This window comes from Candidozyma auris, chromosome 1, assembly GCF_003013715.1.
Source record: "Candidozyma auris chromosome 1, complete sequence".
Taxonomy (NCBI): Eukaryota; Fungi; Ascomycota; class Pichiomycetes; order Serinales; family Metschnikowiaceae; genus Candidozyma; species Candidozyma auris.
The window spans coordinates 3,126,585-3,147,460 of NC_072812.1; the positions used below are offsets into that span (position 1 = coordinate 3,126,585).

The window sequence follows — 20,876 nt, forward strand, 5'->3', positions numbered from 1 at the left end:
ATTTATGGCACGTTATTCTACCTCGAGGCTTCTTTCATGTACTATAGTTGCCTGCTTTACATGCTAAGTTTCTTCGTCCCCTGTATTTGTACATTAAATGCTTCAAGCACTATATATAATAAGAAACGTTCACCTGGTTTTTCTAAGTTCCTTAGTCGTCAAGCTCTATGATCTGTGATGAGTTGATCTCGCTCGGGTCAAACTTTTTGGACCCTTGTCTGTTGAGTCGCTTATTCCATGATCGTTCAGATGACGAATTCAGAATGGATCTCTTTTTGCCGTTAGGTGTTTCAATCGACATTCTCTCGATGCGACTGTCAATTGGAGATGTGTTTTCTCCATTAGACAGTTCTTGTACACGGTTTACGTGTGGAGTAGACTGGGAATGAACTGCTGTTCCTGATGGTAGCGCCAGGGGCTCGCTAGCTTGCGTGGCCAAAGGGCTTCTGGACCGCAATAGATTACCTGAAATCTCAATATCCAACACTCCTTTAATCTTTTGAAATGCATCCTCTTCAGTCAACACATCGAAGGCTGAACGTGAGTAGTTTTCGGCTCGTGCTGGCTCTGGCGCTGGCCTGTTGTGCTCCGGTTCCGACAGCCTTTGGTGTTCCTGTTCGGTTCTTGTATTTCGATTCTTAGAAGAAGAATGCGTCATCCCAGTCAGGGTCTTCTGCATCATCTCGGAAGTTGTAGTCAGGCTATCCTGGATGGCACTCGGCTTCACAGCTTGAGCCTGAAGAAGGGCCGGCACATCTGCCGTGGTCTCAGTTGACTGTTCAGAATTGCCTTTGGTGGTAGTCGATGAGCTTACCTCAGTGGCAGACATGGAGTCTCCGGTATTATTGCCCTCTTTGAGGGTCTGTTCCTCTGTCCTCTCTGACTTGGATTGCTGAATTCTCGTGGCGTCATTCTCGCGCCCCTCAACACCTGAGATCTCCCTTTTCGATCCTTCCTGAGGTTGCGAGTTGGCTGATTGGGATGTAGAAGGCACGTTTGGAATCCCACTGTTATTAGAATTGTTAGTATCCAAAGCCATTTTGTGGTAGTTGTTAATGAGTGTTGAAGACGTCAGAATAAGCTGACGATAGCGTTCCGCAATGACACTCTGTCGAGCATTCGGAGGCTGTTGATTCACTTCGGGCACCTGGCTCTGCCTCTCCCGTTGATGTGGGATCCCCGTTTTTTGGCTTTCATTGATTAAGGACTGTGCCTCATGAGAAACACCTTTTTCTCCTGTGGTATTCTGCTGATCTGTATCCGCTGAAGCCAAACTTGTAACTGCTGTTGCTGCAGCATTTGCATTTGCTTGAGTCTCTTGCGTAGAACCGCTTGATGTAAGAGCACTGCGATTCGCGCTAGATGACGATGCTTGTGGTTGTTGCGCAGAAGGTGAAGACGACCTGGAGTATTGTTGGTGGATCTTTTGTATAACAGACCCTGCTTTGCTCAACTGGCTAAGCTCGGGGGAATCCTTTTGCAGAGCTTTACGATTTGTTTGTTCTGTTATTCTATCTGGTTCTGGAGAATTGATACCGTTCGTCGCTGCCCCTCTCCAACCATGAGCAGATCCAGCAGTCAGCTGTTGCTGTGCCATTGCACTTGCGTTACTTACCTGCTGTCCAGATACGTAAGCCGAGGAAGAGTTTTTTGCAACCTCGGGGCTCGATGAGCTACTTATAGGTTGATCTCTGGCCCATGGTACAATAAATCCGGAATTGTGAGTTGATGACGCTCCATTTCGCAAGTTTTGGTTTAAAGTGTTGATGGAAGGAAGTCTTGTAACGTTTTGCGGGCTAGCACTTCGAGGCGCAGGGAGAATAGGCGACTCGTGGTATGAATTTTGAGGAGATGCTTGATTTAATGCCAGAGCTGATTCATCAAAGGCCCGAACAGGTGGGCTCCTTTGTAAGTCTCTTCGATTAGGGTCGTTTGCTCTAACAGGGGGCAAACTGCGTGATTCTGAGCCCAGATCTGGATCATCTTGAATCACTGGTGCTTTGCGACGATGCTTACTTAGAGGCGTATTTTCGCTAGGCTCGTGGCGATTGTTCAGCAGGGTGTCATTATCTGATGAAGATTCTCCTCTTTCTTGTGTTGTATCACCTTGTCGAGTCTCCTGGGCTGTGGCTGTCGGCAAGGGAAGACTATGCCTTTGACCTTGTTGCAGTAATGATTGTTGGTGGGGTGTTGGAAGTTGTGGTCGAGATGCTGGATGTGCCGTGAAAGGACGATTTAGAATAGTTGGAGAATTTGCGGAGGGTGGAGTATACGATTGGCCAGATGCTCCAATGCTTGAGCCTGATGCGCCACTAACGCTGTTTCCATTAGTTGTCACATACGGTCTTGATGAGCTCATTCCAGTATGGCCCTTTGAACTATTTGCAGTGGTTGTTATACTTCCGCTTCGTGAGGAATCATGATAACGTACCCAATGCGTCGGCTGTGAAGAATGAGCTTGCCTTCCATTCGAGGAGTGATATGCGTCTCGAAACTCAGAGCTTGGAGGAGGATTTAAGGTGTATGATATCAGGCTGCGATTTTGGTGGTAATAGCTTCCCGCATCAGTAGAAGTTTGCAGGCCCGGGATTTGTCTTTGCGATGAGTATCCTGGTTGCTGTATTTGAGGTGAGGAATGTGAGTGTTGTAACGGTTCTATGTGCCGCTCGTGCTGTGTATGAAGAGGATTTGGCTGCTGGATTTCTTGAGTTGGTTGAGCTTCTTGTGATGGTTGTGGCACAGTTAGAGCCGCTGACGAGGTTGACGGGTAACCTGATGCAGATTCAGAGGAAACAGCCTCGTCCTCAGACTCGCTGTCTAAGGATATCACTTCTATCGATTCATTGGGAGGCTCTGAACGAGTTGACGCAGCGGCAGCGCTCGGACTCTTAGGAGGGGGTGAGGAAGATTCGTCCTTCATTTCCAGGTCCTCCTGAACAGACCAAGAACCATCAGTATGTAGCAACACGGTATCAACCTCCTCAGATGTTTTCAGAAGAATTTCACACATGTAATCCAGCACAGCAAGCAGGTTTTGATCAAGCTGAGCAGAGCAAACAGGACAAATCCAAGAGGGAATTCGCTCTTGCATTGTAAGGAAGGACAAACCATCAAAACATTGAACATGGTCACAGGTTGTGGACTTCATAGGGTGCTTCATTCTGGCATATGTTAAAGGACATCGTAGAGAAATGGAGGAAGTGTCCATGACAATATCGTCATCCTGATTCTGCTCATAGTCTCGTTGAATAGCTTTTTTAGTGACGTCAATTGGAATATGGCTTCCTTCTTTTTCAATACTAGTCACCAAGTTCTCGGGGCTTCTAGCGTGAACAATGTATACGTAAAGAATGTATGGTTCCAAGGCGTCAGAGTAGACAATATTAATGGTGAACTGACGTCGAAGATTTGTCACGTACTTGGTCAAGTCTGCTGGTCTGCATGTACCTGGCTTGCCCTTGAGACCCTTGACGTACTGTTTTGTGTTGATGCCATCTACATGGATTTCGATTGGGGGAAACTGGATCGGCGTTTTCGCTGGGTTCGGCGTGGACGATAGCCCACTAAATAGGTAAAGACGGGCATCAGGACTCTGCTCAAGAAGCTCGATCTCCTCTGCGTTCAAACTCACAGGCACGTTACACACGTTTCTGCCCTTCAGGGCCACCATCATGTACGGAAACCCATGAACCATTCGTATTAGCTGGTAGAAAATCGTACTTTGGAAAAGTAGCATGGGTCCGGAGTATTTTGGATAGTACAATGAGCCGTGCAGCGTATTGCCTGAAGAGTATCCTCCAGCCATCGGGTTAACATGAGTATGAGTAGAAGGAGACACCTTACGATTCAGTACCTGGCCCAACCCCGAAGTAAGACGATGATTCTGTTGACTGTTCTGCTGCAGTAGCTGCTGAAAGTCTATAAGCCCCAGTTGAAGCGCATGGCACAAGTTGTGGAAGTCAGGCACTGGGTCGTGATTGAGCATCTTCAACACCACAGATCGAATGGCCAAAAGACGAATGTTCTCGCCAGCAGCGTAACACGACCGCGTATACAGCTCCAACCGGTACAATAGATCCTGTTTCTTGCCCTTGAGAGCCAACCCAACCAGCTTGCAAAGTTCTTTAAGTTGGGTCACTTTCAAGAGTCGAAAGAACGTGAGGGTGCTTTCGAACTCCGTCGCCGACAACGCCAGTCGCAGGGCATGACTGCTGCTCAGGGTCTGGCTCATGAGTGAAATAAAGAAGTCTTAACTGCTTTCCTGCCTTCTGGCGGGCTCTATATGGATTGCTAAAGTACTAGTGTTTGGGTGAGAGTGTATAAGCGATAGGAAGAGCAGGAGGTTAAGTGCAGGGTGGAGGCTACGCAGATGGCCTCTGAACGAGGGATTGGCTCGTGGTAATAGATAGAGATTGAAACTGATACTTTTTGGGCTCTTGGTGTCGAATTTGCCATCCTTTCTCTTTAGTGTACCTGTTTGTGTATTCAATAACTCAAAATTCTATTTTTCATCGATGTTTCAAAATAAGTAGCGTGTGATGTGTACACACTTCGAAACGGTTGCAAATCGCACTACACCAGGAATTTTGCAAAATAAGATTCAGTTAGTGCAACACAGCTAGCTTTACAAGTTAACTACAAAAAAAATGTACACTTATTGAATAATTACTGTTAATTTGTATCCTGATCTCTGTCTTTGCAGTCCATCGATTACCATCTCCTACATGTTCCCAGGTGGGACGATGGCCTTGTCTATATTACATTCTCTCCACTGGAGTCAACCCCAACAACTTCATACCGTTAAACAAAACCTGCTTGGCAGAAGCGTACAACGCCAATCTGGCAGTGGCCAACTGCTCTTCTTGGCCAGCGACCCACAAAATGTCGTAACACTGAGACACAATATGCGTGAGGTTGAACAAATAGGTGACAATGGCGGAAGGCTCGCTCGTCTTCAATGCCTTCTTGATGGCATCAGGGTACTGAGCCAATACCCTAACCAAGGATGCTGCACATGGCTCGGTCAACAAGTCAAAGTTGGCGTTCACCAACTTCTCTTCGGGGATGTTGGCCTTTCTTTGCATTGAGCTCAAACGAGAGTGGGCGTATTGCAAGTATGGACCAGTGTCACCTTCAAAAGAAAGCATTCTGTCCCACTTGAATTCATAGTTGTTGATTCTCTTAGCTTGCATATCCTGGATCATCACGGCAGAGATACCAACCAAATCGGCAACCTTCTCGGGGTCCTCGATTTGCTCGTACTTGCTCTCGTTTCTCTTCATCACCTCATGCATCTTGTCCTTGGTCTCTTCCAAAATGTTGTCCAAGAACACCACAGTACCTTTTCTAGTGGACATTCCTTGCACCATACCGAAGTTGATGTGCTCTAAGTTCTTGGCCCAGTCGAAACCCATCTGTTTCAAGATTTCAAAGAACTGAGCAGTATGCAAGTCTTGCTGGGATGCAATAACGTAAATCATCTTGTCGAAGTCGTATTTCTCCTTACGTCTAATAGCCTCACCCACATCTCTGGTCAAGTAAAGGGATGTACCGTCAGATTTTTCCACTAGACACTTGCCCAACTTCTTGTTGAATCTGGTCAAGTCAATGAGTTTGGCACCTCTGTCCTCGTGGATCAACCCTCTCTCAGTGAAGATCTTCGTGACATTCTTCATAGATTCCTGAGGAACCTGAGACTCACCCGAGTAGTCATCGTATTGAATGTTGAGACGAGCATAGGTGTCAATGTACTTCTCAATAGACAACTCTCTGAATCTTCTCCAGATCTTCAAAGCAGACTCATCACCGTCCTCCATTCTCTTGAAGTAAGCTCTGGCCTTGTCGTTGGTGCCACCCTCAATCTCGCCTTCATCAGCAATGTCCTTATTGACCTTAACGTAGACCTCAAACAAATGGTTGATGGGATCTGAAGCCAATTTCTCCTCGTTTCCGTATTTTTCGAAACCAACAGCCAAAAGACCAAACTGCTTACCCCAGTCACCCAAGTAGTTGATTCTCTTGACGCTCCATCCAGCTTTCTCGTACAAGTTGGACAAAAATCCACCGATGATAGTCGATCTCAAGTGGCCAGCATGGAAAGGTTTGGCGATGTTGGGAGATGAAAACTCAATGACAATCTTCTTACCCACGCCGAGAGGCAAGTAGCCGTAGTCCTCTCTTCTGGTCAACGAGTCCTTCACCACAAGGTTGAAAAGCGTCTTTGGGTTAAAGAAAAACTGCAAAAATTGGCCCTCAGCCTTGACCTCAGAGATGTAGCCACCTTTGTTGAACTTTTCAGCAATCTCAGCGGCCTTGGCCTTGAAGTCAGTGCCCTTTGGAAGCCTCAATCTTGGCAAGGGAACAAGCAAGTCACCCTTTTCCATGACATTGGGCTGGTCCAAGGCTGGGAAAATGATATCCTTAGCAATGCCAGTGATGGAGTGCACTTCCTCAGTGATGTAGTTTCTCATCACATCCACGACATTGTACTCTGGGTGGGAAGCTTCCACGGGTTTCTCGGTCTGTTTGAGCCCCAACGAGGCCAACGACTGTGTGATAGTGTTTACCGAAGACATGTTGCAGGATATGGTGTATCTGGGCAAGTGATGTAAAAGAGACCTGAGATACATGGGGAAATTTTTCTGCCTGGGCAGTGGCTTTCGCGAAGGAAACTGAGTCACCGATGATGAGAACAATAATATGTGTAGAATTTACAGGGAGACGATAAAAGGGTGCCTAGACCGTATTCAGAATCATCTAATTGTACGGCAAGTACCCTTCGAGAGTACTGGGAAACTTGTTGTTGGGTGTTGCTCGCGATGAGGCATTTTGGATTGGTTGCAAATCGGCGATGAGGAGGCCAATGGGCATAAAAGCGAGAATTAAGTAAAAGTCAAGCTGGAAAGATCGACTTGTTATGGGTATCAAAAGCAGCTTTCATCGCTTGGTGCACGCATTTGGCCGTTAAAAGTGTTAACTTGACAACTATCTGGTCACTCATCTCGACTCGTGCACAACTTCAATGGGTTGAGCAGAGTGATTGAATCCTCCCACGCAACTCGCCTCTGAAATAATTCTCACAAGTACAAGCACAGACAAAAACTCTGCTTTGTTTCAGCATTGTCTTCTCAATTCAGCTGGTCTAATTTGAGGTCATCATCCACAGAGCTTCAAGTACAACCAGCTAATTATATTTGTTGCGTCGACACTTGAATTGACGAGGCTCAAATTCACGAACCAACGAAGGCGGTCTAACGTCTGGCTCATCCATGACATGTGAATCAATGGCAAATCGTACGTATTTAGCTCTCTTTCCCTCGACCCTCCTCGAGTTATTAAAGGTGCTTTGTTTTGTGGCATTTGTAGAGCTGGGTGTCTCTGAGGACATTTTCAGAGGGGCTATTTGAGGGAAGCATCCAGCCATCTGGTTGATCTCCCAAGCAATATTGTGAGCTCTGAATAACATTGTGTGACTATACGACATCGTGCCATCCCTCAGTATCATCCCCCCAACACCATCTTCTCGTGGCTTTTTTGCCTCAGCTTCCTTTTCGGCGAAAAGACTGCTTTCTTTCGGGATACTGTAGATGTAACTTATAGGAAACTGCTCGATGTCTGGGACGGGAAGACCAATATGCTGCAAAGGAGTTTCACAAACGAAGCGAGCACCATCGTAACAACACATGATAGATGAAAGATCAAAAGGCTTGTAGAGTTCAACCAAGTGCTTGCAAGCATCCATTATGTGGCTGGAATTCTTTGAAGCTTCGCATGTATAAGAGGCAGAAGACCACATGTAAGTTTTGTTCCTGGCAAAGTCTGTAAATCGTGAGCCATGTGGGCTCGATACACTGGCGATATTTGTAACTTGTAGAGATAGTGAGGAGCAGTGTTTTGGAGTCAAGTAAGTAGAAGAGAGCTTTTTGTGATGTTTTGAAACTCCAGAACGCAAAAGGTGTGCTGAAACGATAGAAGAGCGGCCGCTGATTGTACACAACGTCGTAGAGGGGCCAACAAAACAGTAAGTTGTGAGGAATTTACTATCAAGAGTAAAATCATCCATTCTTAAACCATGCATTCGTCAGAGTAAGTGGTTACGTATATTTGGGGAAAGTACAAAAGCGGCTGCGAAAGAGGACGGAGTATCGATACGACTTGTCTCGGAAGGGTAGAGCTCTGAGGGGCACGAATGACGAGATTAGCTTAATTACCTCCATCTTTTATCAGAGAGAAAGGTTATGAAATTCTTGGAAGTAGCTGACTAATTAGGAGATAATTGCCCTAGCTGTGATTTAGGGCCGTTGTGCTAGCGTTAGCACTGCAATTCTTCGGAAGTAAGAATTCCGATTCCCATTAGTAAAATAAGTATCTACTAGAGAGATCGGCTCTTGGTTGCCAAGATTTGATCTTCGGACATGATTATTGTACAGAAGTGTTCAGTCTTCAGTGATGTGTATTGCGCAGAAGACAGTCTTGAGTAGGCTAGGAACCCAGCCGCCAGCTATACAAGACTCCTATGTAATTGATATGTGATCTTATTTCAGTCACTAGAGTAATGAGAGCCAAATAATCACACAGACAACTTACAACTGAGGATGCAATTTCGAAACCTTTTGCGAACTATACCGTAACACTCTACCCGTATCTACCACTATCTGGAATAAGCCAACCATTGTAGGTAGCACTGCCGTCTCTCAACAGGATCTGAAGTTAACCTAGAGCCTCTGGTCACCGTGGATCAACTATTAACCTTTCATTACTTTGGTGACTCCGAGGCGTGCGAATGGGGACTCAAACAACTACAATATATCAGTGGAGAGTAGAACACTCACTTGGACCGTTTGAAGCGTTCAAAGTACAATTTGAACCAGTTTTTCCTTTATTTGTCAACTGTCCAAGTTTATAAGTTCCACTTTATAGATAGCCCACACCCGTGCCCCTTCGCTTACCGTATCGGTGCGCTAGTATCAACCTTATTGTACAAGCTGCTACAACCCATGGATATCGAGTCCCAAATAAAAACCCTCATGGAGATGGGGTTTCCCCGAGACCAGGCGGTTAAAGCCCTTAAAGTTACGGGTCACGATGCCAACAAGGCAATTGCGTATCTCTTTGGAGAGTTTGAAGAGCCCCAGGGCAATGGCACTGAGAATGCACCCATAGAAATTGATGATCCACCAGTGCAGGGTCCAAATCTACCTCCTGAGCCACAGTCACATCAACATCAAGAGCAATTTGACACCGTGGATGTGAAAGTCCCAGATGGCTTACCTGATTACTTGGGCCAATTTGTGGACCTGGGAACTTCATCATTGGCGCAGGCTTCCTCCAGGGGCGATGAGTTTCAACCGCCTCCAATTCCACTGGCACCACGTCCACAGGTGGCTGATTTCACGCGGAATCTGACGGAGTTCATTGAAGTTGAAGGACGCTCGGAGCCCCTGAGTTACAGGAACTACAGCAGCAACAGTAGCAGCGACGATGAAGGTGATGGCAGGCCCGATTACCGTGGAAACGTTGCCTTGTCAGATTCCTCTTCCAATATGAGTGAGTGCTCAATTCCAAATGTCAAGACTGAGGGCCATTTGGTGCCAGTTTTGAGAAAGAAGATCTGGGGGTACCGCTACTGGGTCTCTGTTCTCTCGATCTTGAGCCGAAGTAAGCATTTCAGTGAGGTTGTGATGCTGGTTCCTGAAGAGACGGTCACTCCATTTATTGAGGAGCTACAAAAGATCGTTGACTTTGTTCAGAACTTCAAGAGGTATAAAGAATGGTATATGCTAGTGGACGGCTTGCTAAGGGCCACCGGGCCCAACGTTCCCCAGGAGGACGTCTCACCTGGCGAAGAGGCCATCAATAATATCTATAAAGAGCTCACTGACGCGATACCTGATTTAAAGTCAGTGTTGGCCTCGCTTGTTGAAAGCGTTGAGGAGAATATTAGTAACGAGATTCCAGTTTTGGAAGTGGACCCCGACATCAGAAAGCAGACCTTGTATCAGACTTTGAATGGTCAGTTTTGGGAGCAGAACTTCACCAATTTGGGCGTAGTGAAGTACAATCGTATTTCTCCAGTTGTCACTATCCATTTGATCAATGAAGACGACTATAACCTGCAGCCCTTCTTCGTGGACGAATACTTCTACCCTGAAATATACTCCGACAAAGCCTTGAAAGAAGTTCAAAGGCATGTTTCGCTTCTACGAGAAGTTGAACATGAGCGCCGTGCATTGTCGCGGAGCTTGATAGACTTGAACTTTTTCGAAGGTAAGCGGTTGGGAAACCTTTTACGTCAGGCAACTGAGGTGCTCAAGTCTGAGAATGGAGAAGCTGGCGCAGATCTTGAGCAACTCACAAACCTGGTCAACGAGCTTCGAGAGCGTACGGTCGAGAGGCAAACTCAAGCCAACAAAACCTCGGAACAGAATCAATTTTCTCATTTCAGAGATGTCATTCGTGCACTCCCCAACTTGAACCGCTATCGCTTGCAGGGTATCATCATGAATGATGAATGGTATTACGTTCGCCAAAGGGACGTGTGGGTGAAGATGGATGTCTGTGAACTTGTTGATTTTGAGCTCGTCATCTCAGATGTCAGGAATTGCACCATGCGTGGCTCTCAGCCAGTCACACTCTTGTACGTGAATGCTGAAGGCGAGCCTGCCTGGACAGACTCAGAGGAAGGTCTGTCGGATAATGATCTCATAATGTTAAGCGATGAAGAAACAAAAAGCTCGAAAGAAGTTGAGTTGAATGGGGATGAAGCTGGCCAAGAATACACAAATGAAGAGGACACAAATGACGATGGAGGTGAAGTAAAGAAGGAGGATGAAGAAATAGAGATTGTTTAAAGCTACGAAACATGCAGCCAATAACCTTCACCCTCAACTCCTTCAAGCTTTTAATATATAATCGGTACGTGAACAAAAAAAAGCATAACACCATTTGCCAGTCTTTTACGCGTTGTTGAGACAAGCTTCCCTCCAGAAGCCGGCTTTGCAGGGCTATTCCGTCGAGACGCAAGATATGATTGTGGACTCCTTGTTTTGTCGTTCAAATACCTATACTCAAGTTGCTGCTGTCGATTCGGTGTTGGTCGTCTAGCGCTGCCATGTGAGGAATCCGTCTTTCGAATTTAGTTCTGTTAAACTTACTCAAGGCATTTTTCACTGTCTAATCCATTCCGGGCACTGTTTGATGTCAATGCGTCGATTATAGACTTCATATTTCAGGTCCCAAACACAGGTGTCATCTCGAAGTCGAAGAAGACTGTGGTACACTCGTTATTAACAGTCATAGCAAAGTTATATCGACAACCCACGCGAGATCTTGTTCTAGGGTTTGTCCTTTGATATCCCAAAACAAGGTGGGGTTTACTAGAGGAGCGATACTTTCGTATATGCTTGGAAGGACCGAAGCTTCACATCAGACCTCTCATCGATTATGATCATAATGAGGAAATTGACCATTATAGATGAGCGGAATTTATTATAAACCAGTCTACATATCTCAAATCTCAAGACAACTGTAACGATATACCGAACTCTTAAAGAGAAATTTTGCTAAGCTAATCTGACTTTGCATACGGCATTTTCTTCGAGCTTGTTTCTGGTACGACTTCACATCTCATTTTGGATCCAAAGCTTCGTTTTCATGGACTCAAACAATATCGTTCATGATAAGGAAGAAGGGGCAAGCAATACCATATTCATAATGATGAAATGAAACGTTCCCAAAATGGCATCGAAGTCTGCCACCCCATTAGATGTTACCATCATGAGCTGTCTGTACGTTAAAAGAGCAAAGGCGATTTGGTCTAGCGTGCATACTCGACACCGAGATAGTTCACATACATCATGAGCCAACGGTACAACTTATTCTTGTAAATTATTTTTCTTACGAAACAAGTTTCTGCGAACTTTGAAATACCACAATTGGAAGATTTCGAAATATGAATGGCTGATCTACGACTCTTCCACTTGCGCCTGCCGGTTCTGATATGTGTCACTGACGTGTGTAACTTGGCATAGTCGGACGCAGTTCACGAAACGCTTAAAGGGCAACTCGTGCACTATTGGGCTCTGTAAAAAGGGGCATTGTTTTTGGGCTCAATTAGGTGGGATATGCATAAGGAATGGACAACGATTGTCTGTTGCTTCATAAGCATCTGTTGATCAGCAACCTAGTCAAACTCTTTACCGTTTAACATGAGTTCCACCCAAAGCCTTTCATTTGTGATAATAGAGAGATTACAGAAATTGACAGATATTTCTAAACCGCCTCTGTATAATGGTGCAATACTAGGAGGCAAAGTCAAGTATCTCTCACACTTCTCGAGGACAATTTTGGATGACGACAACATAATACGGGCAACAGAGGTAGAAGTTGAACTTGCTTCAATTCCACCCACCAGAGTTATATATCCCTCTGTATTGCCTAATTCAGTGGGTTTAGGACAAGACCACAAAGACCAATGTGTTCTATTTTCCATAGTACATCCGAATCAAGTTCATTCGAAGGAATCAATTGGCCAAGGTAAGCTCGCTCAACATAAACAACTTATCGGAGGGAGCTTCATTAAAGTTGGCAAGAAAAGATTTTGCTTTCATCCGAGTCACCCCTTCGACACTGACTCTTTGAATAATGCAAACTCACCGCTGAGTAAAGAGAAGTATTGTCTTGAAACTAACGAAGGTATGCTTACATTTAGCTTCGAATCCATTTTCATCAAGCCTGACTGGTTTTTCCAAGGTGAGTCTCATATTGTGGCTCCGAAAGCAAGAATTTCTGACTTTTTAAGCTTGCGATTAAACCTAGAGCACGACTCAGTGTCGACTTTGGCAACTCTTTCTGTGACACGTGTTACTGTGATCCTAGAAGAACTTAAAGTCTACTCCCCTTTCCTGGAAGACTTCTCGAAGAAGCCTTCTGAGATGATTCGATCGACACTACTTGATAGGAAGTGTATGAAGTTTCTTGAGTGTGGTGAAAGGAGCGCTGTTTTAGATCGTGGCCTCTATGATTGCCAGCTCCCAAATTTGGGACCCACTTGTTTCACAAACGACTTGAAAAGATCATATAGAGTGAGGATCGATATCAGACTTGCTGCCGAAGACGTTACATTCTCCCTACAAACTCACATGAATATCGCGGTAGCAGACCTCGATCACAGTAAATTTGAGAGATTGGACCCTTTCTTGGAACCGCAATGGTCTCACCGGCACAATGTGTGCCTTTTAGCCTTCAGGCGTGATGAATACCGATGCTTAGAAGAGGAGAAAAGTGTGTATCGTAAAATTGCCTTCAAGCAAGATGGCTATTTTAGCCATGAAACGAAAACTTATCCTGTGGGTGACAAGATATTCACTGTGTCAAAAATCAAATTTGTTTGCCTCACGAAAGATGTTGATAATAGTTGGGAAAAATGTAACTGCGATTCACCGGATGCGTTTGAGATCTCTTCGTTGAGAATGAGCGACTGCTATATTATAAGTGAGTTGAGACCAGCATTCATAAGTCAGGCACTGAGTTCTAGCCAGAGATTAGCTACGCTATGTCTAAAGCAAGGAGATCTTTCTTGCCCCTTCACATTTCCCTCCAATGCACCTTGTCATGATGTCAAATTCTTGAATTACCAATGGAGAAATCCGTGTATTTCAACAGAGATCATTCCAGCTAAAGGGGCCCTCTCATTCACTTATAACAAGCCTGATCATTTTTTGTGCATAAACGACAGTCACGTCATCGTTTCCCGCAAAGACTTGGCAGACTTCTTCACCTTGCATTTGATACCTGATAGAGCTGCGGAAGTATTGCGTTTTGATGAAATGCAGCTCTCGCTAGAGCATATCACGATTTTTTTAGAACAGCACGAGTCAGAGAACCTACCGGGGAAGTTTCACAGGAAGCTTACCATAATAACGCTTGTGAAAAATGACGAGCCTGAGCTTCTTTTCGACGACTCAGTGCGTCTTAATGACAAAAAAATTTTGACGTTTCCCCGAGCCGTGTATAACTGCACGATTCCTTTGATGAAACCCACGTTTTTCTCAAATGATCTCATCAGAGAATTCATGATACGGGCGATCGTGAAGTTAAAGCTAAGTGACGGTGATGTTGTTACCATGGAAGCATGCACTCCAGTCGAAGTTCCAAGATTCGAGAATATGATTCGGAATACTGAACCTCCCCCATATGCTTCTCGTTGAGCTGTCCATAAGTCTACCTGTCATGTTAGGTAATGGGCCCTTCTGGGCTACAACCTTGCCTCTACTCCACAGTCTAAAACCATACTTTGAAACAAGCGTTTTGAAAGCCTGAAACGGTTGGTCTAAACCCATCCGATGGTCAATGAGCTATACGTAACCTTGCCATACTTCATAGGATTCTATAAGGAAGTAAAAAACAAGTAATGACAACATCTGGTTCGTAAAGCTTGTAAATCAAAATTGATTCTAGCTCTCAAAGTTAGTAATGGAGCAGCATCGCCATGAATTTGATTGCTTATGATTTTGAAAGACTAGTTCGTATTGCTTTCAAGGAGTATTTAACTGCGGACTTGACACAGAAACATCTGCCAGAGCGGTTCTGTGACCGTTGCCGTTAGTACGATGAACTTAGAACTTTCAATTTGAAAGTTTTCTAGCGAAGACGAGCAACCTCAAATCGCATCGACATATTACAGAAGTCAATACCGAACAGTTTACCATGGTGAGCTGGCATCTAAACCTTCACAAAATTCGCTTCATGACCATCAACCTAATGCTGTCAGTTGAGAGTTGTTCATATAGACTTCCAGGTCGTTCGAAATATAAATTGGGACGTGAATCCACCCGTAAATTAGGACCTATTCAACCGTAGTAAATTGAAAGGAATATTAATGCACCAAATATAAGGTACACCGGCAAAAAAGAAAAGGTGCCAATTTGCAATACAGCTCAATTTCGATGATCATGAAATATATTTTCAACTGGTAAAATTTCTCCTTGTTGTGATGCAGGCTCCCCTTCGTTTACAGGCGCCCTCCTTTCTGGCCCAGGATCTTCTGGATTTGGATTCTCACGCGAGCCGTCAGCCACTACACTTTCTTCAGCGTGAGGGCTGCGCGACCCCTGTGAGTTACTTGAATTACGTCTGACGCCTCTTCTGCGTACGTCGGAAACTCTGTGCTCGCTCCCAGTGCTGACGGAGCGTTTAGTATTCCCTTCCTCTCCGTTCTCTGGACCGGCCTCAACGTCAGCAATAGAAACTCTTCGATGATGCCGACGCCAATAAAGACGTAATGAGTAAGTCCCGATCATTACCAGCAGATAGATAGAAAGTAGAAGGACAGAGAAACAGCAGTGCCTCCGCCCATCATTTTTCAAGACGAACCCAATTGCGATGGCACCTCCTAGCGTGAGCAAGCAAGAAAAGATGTGGAACACCAAAGCCCACTTCTCCTCCATGAATTCGTAGCCTAGTCTTCCTGGTGAAGTGCAGTTCAATACCCCCAAGTCAAAGAAAAACAAGGCACCTCCGTACAATGCAAGGAGAATGTGAGAAAGCCATACTCTGAATTGCGTTAAGTCCTCCTTAATGTACGCACGTAAGTATTCTGCTTGCTTGCTGGTGAAACATTGGCTGAGAGAGTAGTCATAGCATTTTCTGGTCTCCTCCATCTCACATCGAGATTTCTCGCTGTTTAAGCAACCTAGCCAAAAACACTTTACATAAGAACATCGGGGTCCGACCTTATGGAGACAGCGTTTGAGCATTACCAGGTGACACTCGACCCTTTGGTCATGCGTATACTCGGAAATTTGCGTCACACTGACAGCTGTAGCGGTGCTAGTTGTGAATGCGAAGGAGTGTTCGAAGAAAAACGCGTTCTTTTCAGCCTTTTCCAGTAGGGCGATCGAGACAGTACTATCGAATTGTTTTAATGACATGATAACTGCAATCGGTACACTCAAAAGAATGCAGAACACGGGCATTAAAACGAGCGTATTCATGACGCGTCTGTACCACGCTGTAGTCCCCCTCCTCTCCCCGTCAGTATTTGAAGTATCTGCGTTTATTCTTGATCGACGTCTCAAAGAAGCAGAAGACTCGTTGGCGGTGCCGTTTTCGGTATTGGAAGAAGGGGATCCGGGACCTTGAGTGGCAATAGCCTGGGCTTCATGAGGCTGATTGGCATTAGCCTGGGTGTTGGATGAGTACCGACTCAGTACACGCGTATCGCCTTCGTCATTTACGGAGTCTCCGTGATCTTTTGCCATTGTTGTCGATAAGATCGGAATAAAGAATGGAATAAACAATAAAAAGCCGGGGGTGAGGAAATCAAGGCTTCTAAGGGGCCCTGGGACCTTGCCGCACGTTCTGCGCCGCATGCGCAGATCTGGGAAACAACGCTCGGTTGCGAAACGAAGCCCGTGGAAGATATAGGCAGAATAAGCCGGCTGATAGCAGCGTTCCCCCCTCTTATAGGCTTAAAAGCTGTTTAGCTGTTGTCAACTTCTAGCTTGAAGTCTTGCCTTTTTGCTCCCTCTGTAAGTCCTTGCATAGGTCCCCTCCAGATAGACCTAGTTGGCTTCCTTTAGGCCATGTTGAGCTTGTCAAATCGTTATGTCGTTGAGATTGCAAAAAATCCTATATCAATGGTTTGAAATCGTCCTTGATATCAGAGCTGCCATTCCCCCCAGTCGAACCCTTTTCACAGTTCACCGTACAGTCTCCGATTCTCTTGTTCAATATCTGCCATCTGGCTTTTGAAGCAGTAGCAACATGCAATTGCAAGGTCAATAAAAGCACGGTTACAAGCGGAAGCCTTAGTGTGGCCTATGACGCAAGTAGTGGGCTTACCAGAGGTAGCACAGTTACACTTTATCAAAAAGCAATGGCATAATTCAAAGCAGCACGTTAAACTGAATCCATCATCAACTATTTGACTGCGACGAAGCAATAGTACAGTGCTGAAATTACGGTCACCATCCAAAAGTATCTGGTAACCGCGCTCAGTGTTGGAACGGCATTAAGGGCAAGAGACAATGACACTTGCAATCCCCCTTTTCTTCAGTGGGCTTGGCTGATAACCACATCACAGGATCTCCCGGAAGGATTTGTTCCTGAGATTGAATTCTGTAAAGCGTTGACGACGGTTGATTCGGAATTTTCACTGGAGTCATTTGCGCCTAATGAAGAATCAACCTTCGCTAGGCCAAGATACTTTGATTTGTTTATGTTGACACATCAGCTGATGATGATATTCATAGCAAGTTGTTATACTAGTCTAGCCGAGGAAGACGAGAGTGCCTCCAGGAAAAATTGGTCCACTACTTTTTGCGTCACATTCCTCAGCATTGCAACCTGGGCACTAGCCGGGTAACGCGCGGGGAAGTATATAAGAACGCGTATTTTCCGAATTCTCTCTTCTTCTTTTTTTTTTTCCTTGGGGGTTGGCCTTGTTCACCAACCCCCCTGCTGTATATATACCTGTGATCGTTGTACCAGGTTACAGCAGTCAGTGGATCTGGGTTGCTCCATCTCAAAGCTCATAACCTGATGAACGCCATTTGGCACAACGCCTATGGCTTCACAAATTTACACAGAATATGCGGTTGTCAGACACTTTGCCTGTCCAAGACACCGCTTACAAAGATTATCAAAAGTCAGTGTTGGCAGGACGCTTAATCACCGTCCAAAATGCCTCACTGTTCTACCTAAAAGAATGTCGTTAACGGCCGCCATAACAAGACTTTTTTTTTTAATAAAATTTTTTTTTGGTCTACAAATCGAGAAACCAGCCACTGTAAGACTTTTATAATAGTAACATCCGCTCAATAGCTCTTTTTCTCTACGCATGATGCCTTGTTGGTGAGCCTACGGACAAGCTGTACTTCCGAGCTGTTCCAAGGCTGTTAATCACATCTACTTTTTCTTGACTCTCTGCGTTCGCTTTTGCCCGGCGTCGATTTCACCTATAATGAGCACGGGCAGGGCATCGTAAGTAAAGGGTTACTTTTCGAAACACCACATGTGAGAGTTCCCTTCGTAGTATAAGCTAAAATGTTCTTCGATCACGACTCATACCACAATTTGTGCCATGTGCTTTTAGCGCAATGTAACAACTTTGAACTGGGGAAAGAATATACGTTGACGCCGAAATATCTGCGGTTTCATCGCCAATGATTTTCATTGTGAATAGATAATTGAGTGTGTTCAAGAATTCTTTGGAACCTCACCTGGACCACACAATCAGTTAATTTACTTTTTACATGGTGTCATGGTGCAATAAACTACTTTGGGGGTGGTCCTTGAGAAAGTTCAAATACAGGCTGGGCTCTCTTAGGCTTCTAGACAGACGCTTCTGCGATATCAACACTTTTGCGACACACACAACACTCTTGGCCAGGTGGGAGAGCTCAGGACACTATTTCGGGTAAAACCAAGGCTAGCTAAAATATATTTGGTGGGATAAAAGCAAATTCTGATTTTTAGTGGTGCTTTCAAATTCTATATTCTTGGTCGCGTAGTGAAACTGTACAAATCTTGCAAAACGCATAGTCATCGTTCCGTAAACTATTAGATTCGCATAAATTGACTTTTGACAAACTTATATCTCTTGGTTACGATTAGATACTAGCGTACCACAGAGAATTATATACACTTAATGGCTAGGTTCAGGACGTTCGGATTAGTCCATGCGACTCTCGCTTTATCGACTTCCTGTGGTCCTAACATGAACTGTCAAATAATATAAACCGTGATACGGAAGAAAATGCTATAAATAACAGAGTGGGTTGTTTTTCCCGATACGAGAATCGATGAATTGAAATGATCCTTCTCACTTTATGGCAACATGTTATCGTGTATCTTTTCTATTGATGTAACTCTTCTCAATATATTATGCCAGTTTACGAGCATTCTAAGGACAACTGTTGAGGATAGAAGACAGTTCAAGTTACATACTCTCGGCTCTAAAGCTTTTCCGTTTATGTGACAAAAAAAGAAGAAAAAAAAAAGAAAAAAAAGAAGAAATCAAGATCTCTGACGCAATTAACAAGCACTTTTATTGAAACCTTGGAAAAGAACTACAAGACGCTCCTAGCTATAGAAGGTTCCATGACAGTTTACGCCAAGACAGGTTTGAGTAGAGTTTGAAGGACAAAATCGAGACTGTCCAGACGACCCTTGCTTTGTCAGTAAGTCTGACCAGACCGAATTAATCCAACTTGTGCATCTCATCAGATCAGGATTCATAAAATCCTTGGTACCATAGACTGTAAAGCTAAAATACACAATTGCGTTGGTGTTAATAACAAGGCCAAACACCGTTCCTTAACTCCAAAGAACATAACTAGGGCCAGAAACACGAGGAATTTTAATCATCCAGGCGATCTTCTACAAACATTTGAAACATGAATGTTCCAATGGGTATTGGCAGCTATTTTAGACTTGATTCTAGCGGCACTTGCCTATCTCAATCCTAGCATTTACAAGAACTTCATCAATGAAGTCTTCTGTAATATCGAAACTGTGGTATTAGGAAGTGGGGCGGGAAGTGCAATACACACAAAGGACTCGTAGATAATATCTCAAGTCTCTAGCTTAGCCAAACTACATCGGGGAAGTTTTTTGGGGTTTTTATTGAAAATCATATTTAAGACAATATCATATATTCAAGGAGACTAAGTTGCATTACCGGGTAATAAGTGGTCACGCTGTTTAGAAAGGTATCAAACTGTCGGCTACAATCTTTGCAACATCCGCCAAGATATCACTGACGAGCTTACCAACATCAATCACCACGGCAGGCACATTGGCTTCAGAGGTGGCCTCATCTCTTTTAGAGACGATGCTGTCTCTCTTGTCCAAGTCTAATGGAGCAAGAATTGGCCCAAAAAATTCCTTCTTATTGACGCCAGCGTCAGCCAAAACGTTCGAGACATCATTGACGACGTGACCGAGAAGATTTTCAATATCTTGCAAAATAACGACAGTGTTATCTCTTTTAGCCATCTCAGTAGAGGCAACTAGAGTAGCAGAAACAGCGGAAGTGGCAACAAGGCCAGAGACGACAGCGGTGGAGAATTTCATTGCGATTGAGAAATTGAATTGAGTTCAGAAAAAGTGAAGTGAAGGGTCAGCTGAAGTAGGAAAACTACGAATTTAAATAGTTCTCTGGTGTGGCATGTCAAAATAGGGATTGTCCCCCATTTTGCGGTTATGCAATCATATCCCATGATTTGTGGTTGCAAAAAAAGGGTTTGGGATCGACCACGGGCTAAAGCGCAAAAGCATAATAGGTTTAGCTTTCAACATTAAGATTTCGTCGAGCGAGAATAACTCCAATGTGAATATTGAAACCATCATTTTCTCGGCCTTACCCATGAATTTCCTAAAAATATTCATGTACATTATCGTGTTGACGCTCCAGCTCTGAGTGAGGCTGCAAGATGTAGAGTTTCCGAAGGGCTGAGCCGCAAAGGGAGGTAATTACACAAAAAGATAAACATTACCTTGAAATCAATGAGTGATTAGGATGCGCACAAGCTCCGTTTTGGCTTTAGTAGACCATTGTTTTTGAAAAGCAAAGCTCACAATGCAATGCGCTTTGCTGTCAAACCTTACCGTCTCACGAAGTAGAAGTCGCCTCGAGATGTACACGGATGAGCCTGTACCTTTAGTCTACGAGGTTACTGCACTGTTTGATAATAATTTCTGACCCATAAAGGAAGAGAAGCAAATGATTCTTGTGAGTTTACAACATCGCAAAATAAAAGCGGAATCCGTATCTTCATGCAAACCAACCCGGGAGATCTACATCGGAAAAACATCAAAACAGCAATTTAAGAGCTCATGGTGAACTCGTGTTAAATACAAGCAAATACCCTAGA

At 44.5% G+C, this 20,876-nt stretch overlaps 5 protein-coding genes across 5 annotated transcripts; 2 read left to right on the plus strand and 3 right to left on the minus strand. All coding sequences in view use genetic code 12, as the record gives it.

The window, feature by feature from the left end:
• Positions 1-151: 151 nt before the first annotated feature.
• On the minus strand, positions 152-4,231 carry SIZ1 (SUMO ligase; the record flags this gene model as incomplete). The annotated part of the gene is made up of 1 exon (XM_029033124.2): positions 152-4,231. The coding sequence occupies one exon, from the start codon at positions 4,229-4,231 to the stop codon at positions 152-154; it is 4,080 nt and encodes a 1,359-aa protein (XP_028893439.2).
• Positions 4,232-4,757: 526 nt separating this feature from the next.
• Positions 4,758-6,575, minus strand: CJI96_0001436 (arginine--tRNA ligase; the record flags this gene model as incomplete). The annotated part of the gene is made up of 1 exon (XM_029033125.2): positions 4,758-6,575. The coding sequence occupies one exon, from the start codon at positions 6,573-6,575 to the stop codon at positions 4,758-4,760; it is 1,818 nt and encodes a 605-aa protein (XP_028893440.2).
• Positions 6,576-8,996: 2,421 nt separating this feature from the next.
• Positions 8,997-10,850, plus strand: CJI96_0001437 (uncharacterized protein; the record flags this gene model as incomplete). The annotated part of the gene is made up of 1 exon (XM_029033127.2): positions 8,997-10,850. The coding sequence occupies one exon, from the start codon at positions 8,997-8,999 to the stop codon at positions 10,848-10,850; it is 1,854 nt and encodes a 617-aa protein (XP_028893442.2).
• A 1,845-nt stretch (positions 10,851-12,695) lies between these two features.
• On the plus strand, positions 12,696-14,207 carry CJI96_0001438 (uncharacterized protein; the record flags this gene model as incomplete). Its single annotated transcript, XM_029033128.2, has 1 exon — positions 12,696-14,207. One exon carries the CDS (start codon positions 12,696-12,698, stop codon positions 14,205-14,207), a length of 1,512 nt encoding a protein of 503 aa, XP_028893443.2.
• A 5,497-nt stretch (positions 14,208-19,704) lies between these two features.
• CJI96_0001439 (uncharacterized protein) lies at positions 19,705-20,076 on the minus strand (the record flags this gene model as incomplete). The annotated part of the gene is made up of 1 exon (XM_029036512.2): positions 19,705-20,076. One exon carries the CDS (start codon positions 20,074-20,076, stop codon positions 19,705-19,707), a length of 372 nt encoding a protein of 123 aa, XP_028888609.2.
• Positions 20,077-20,876: the final 800 nt, after the last annotated feature.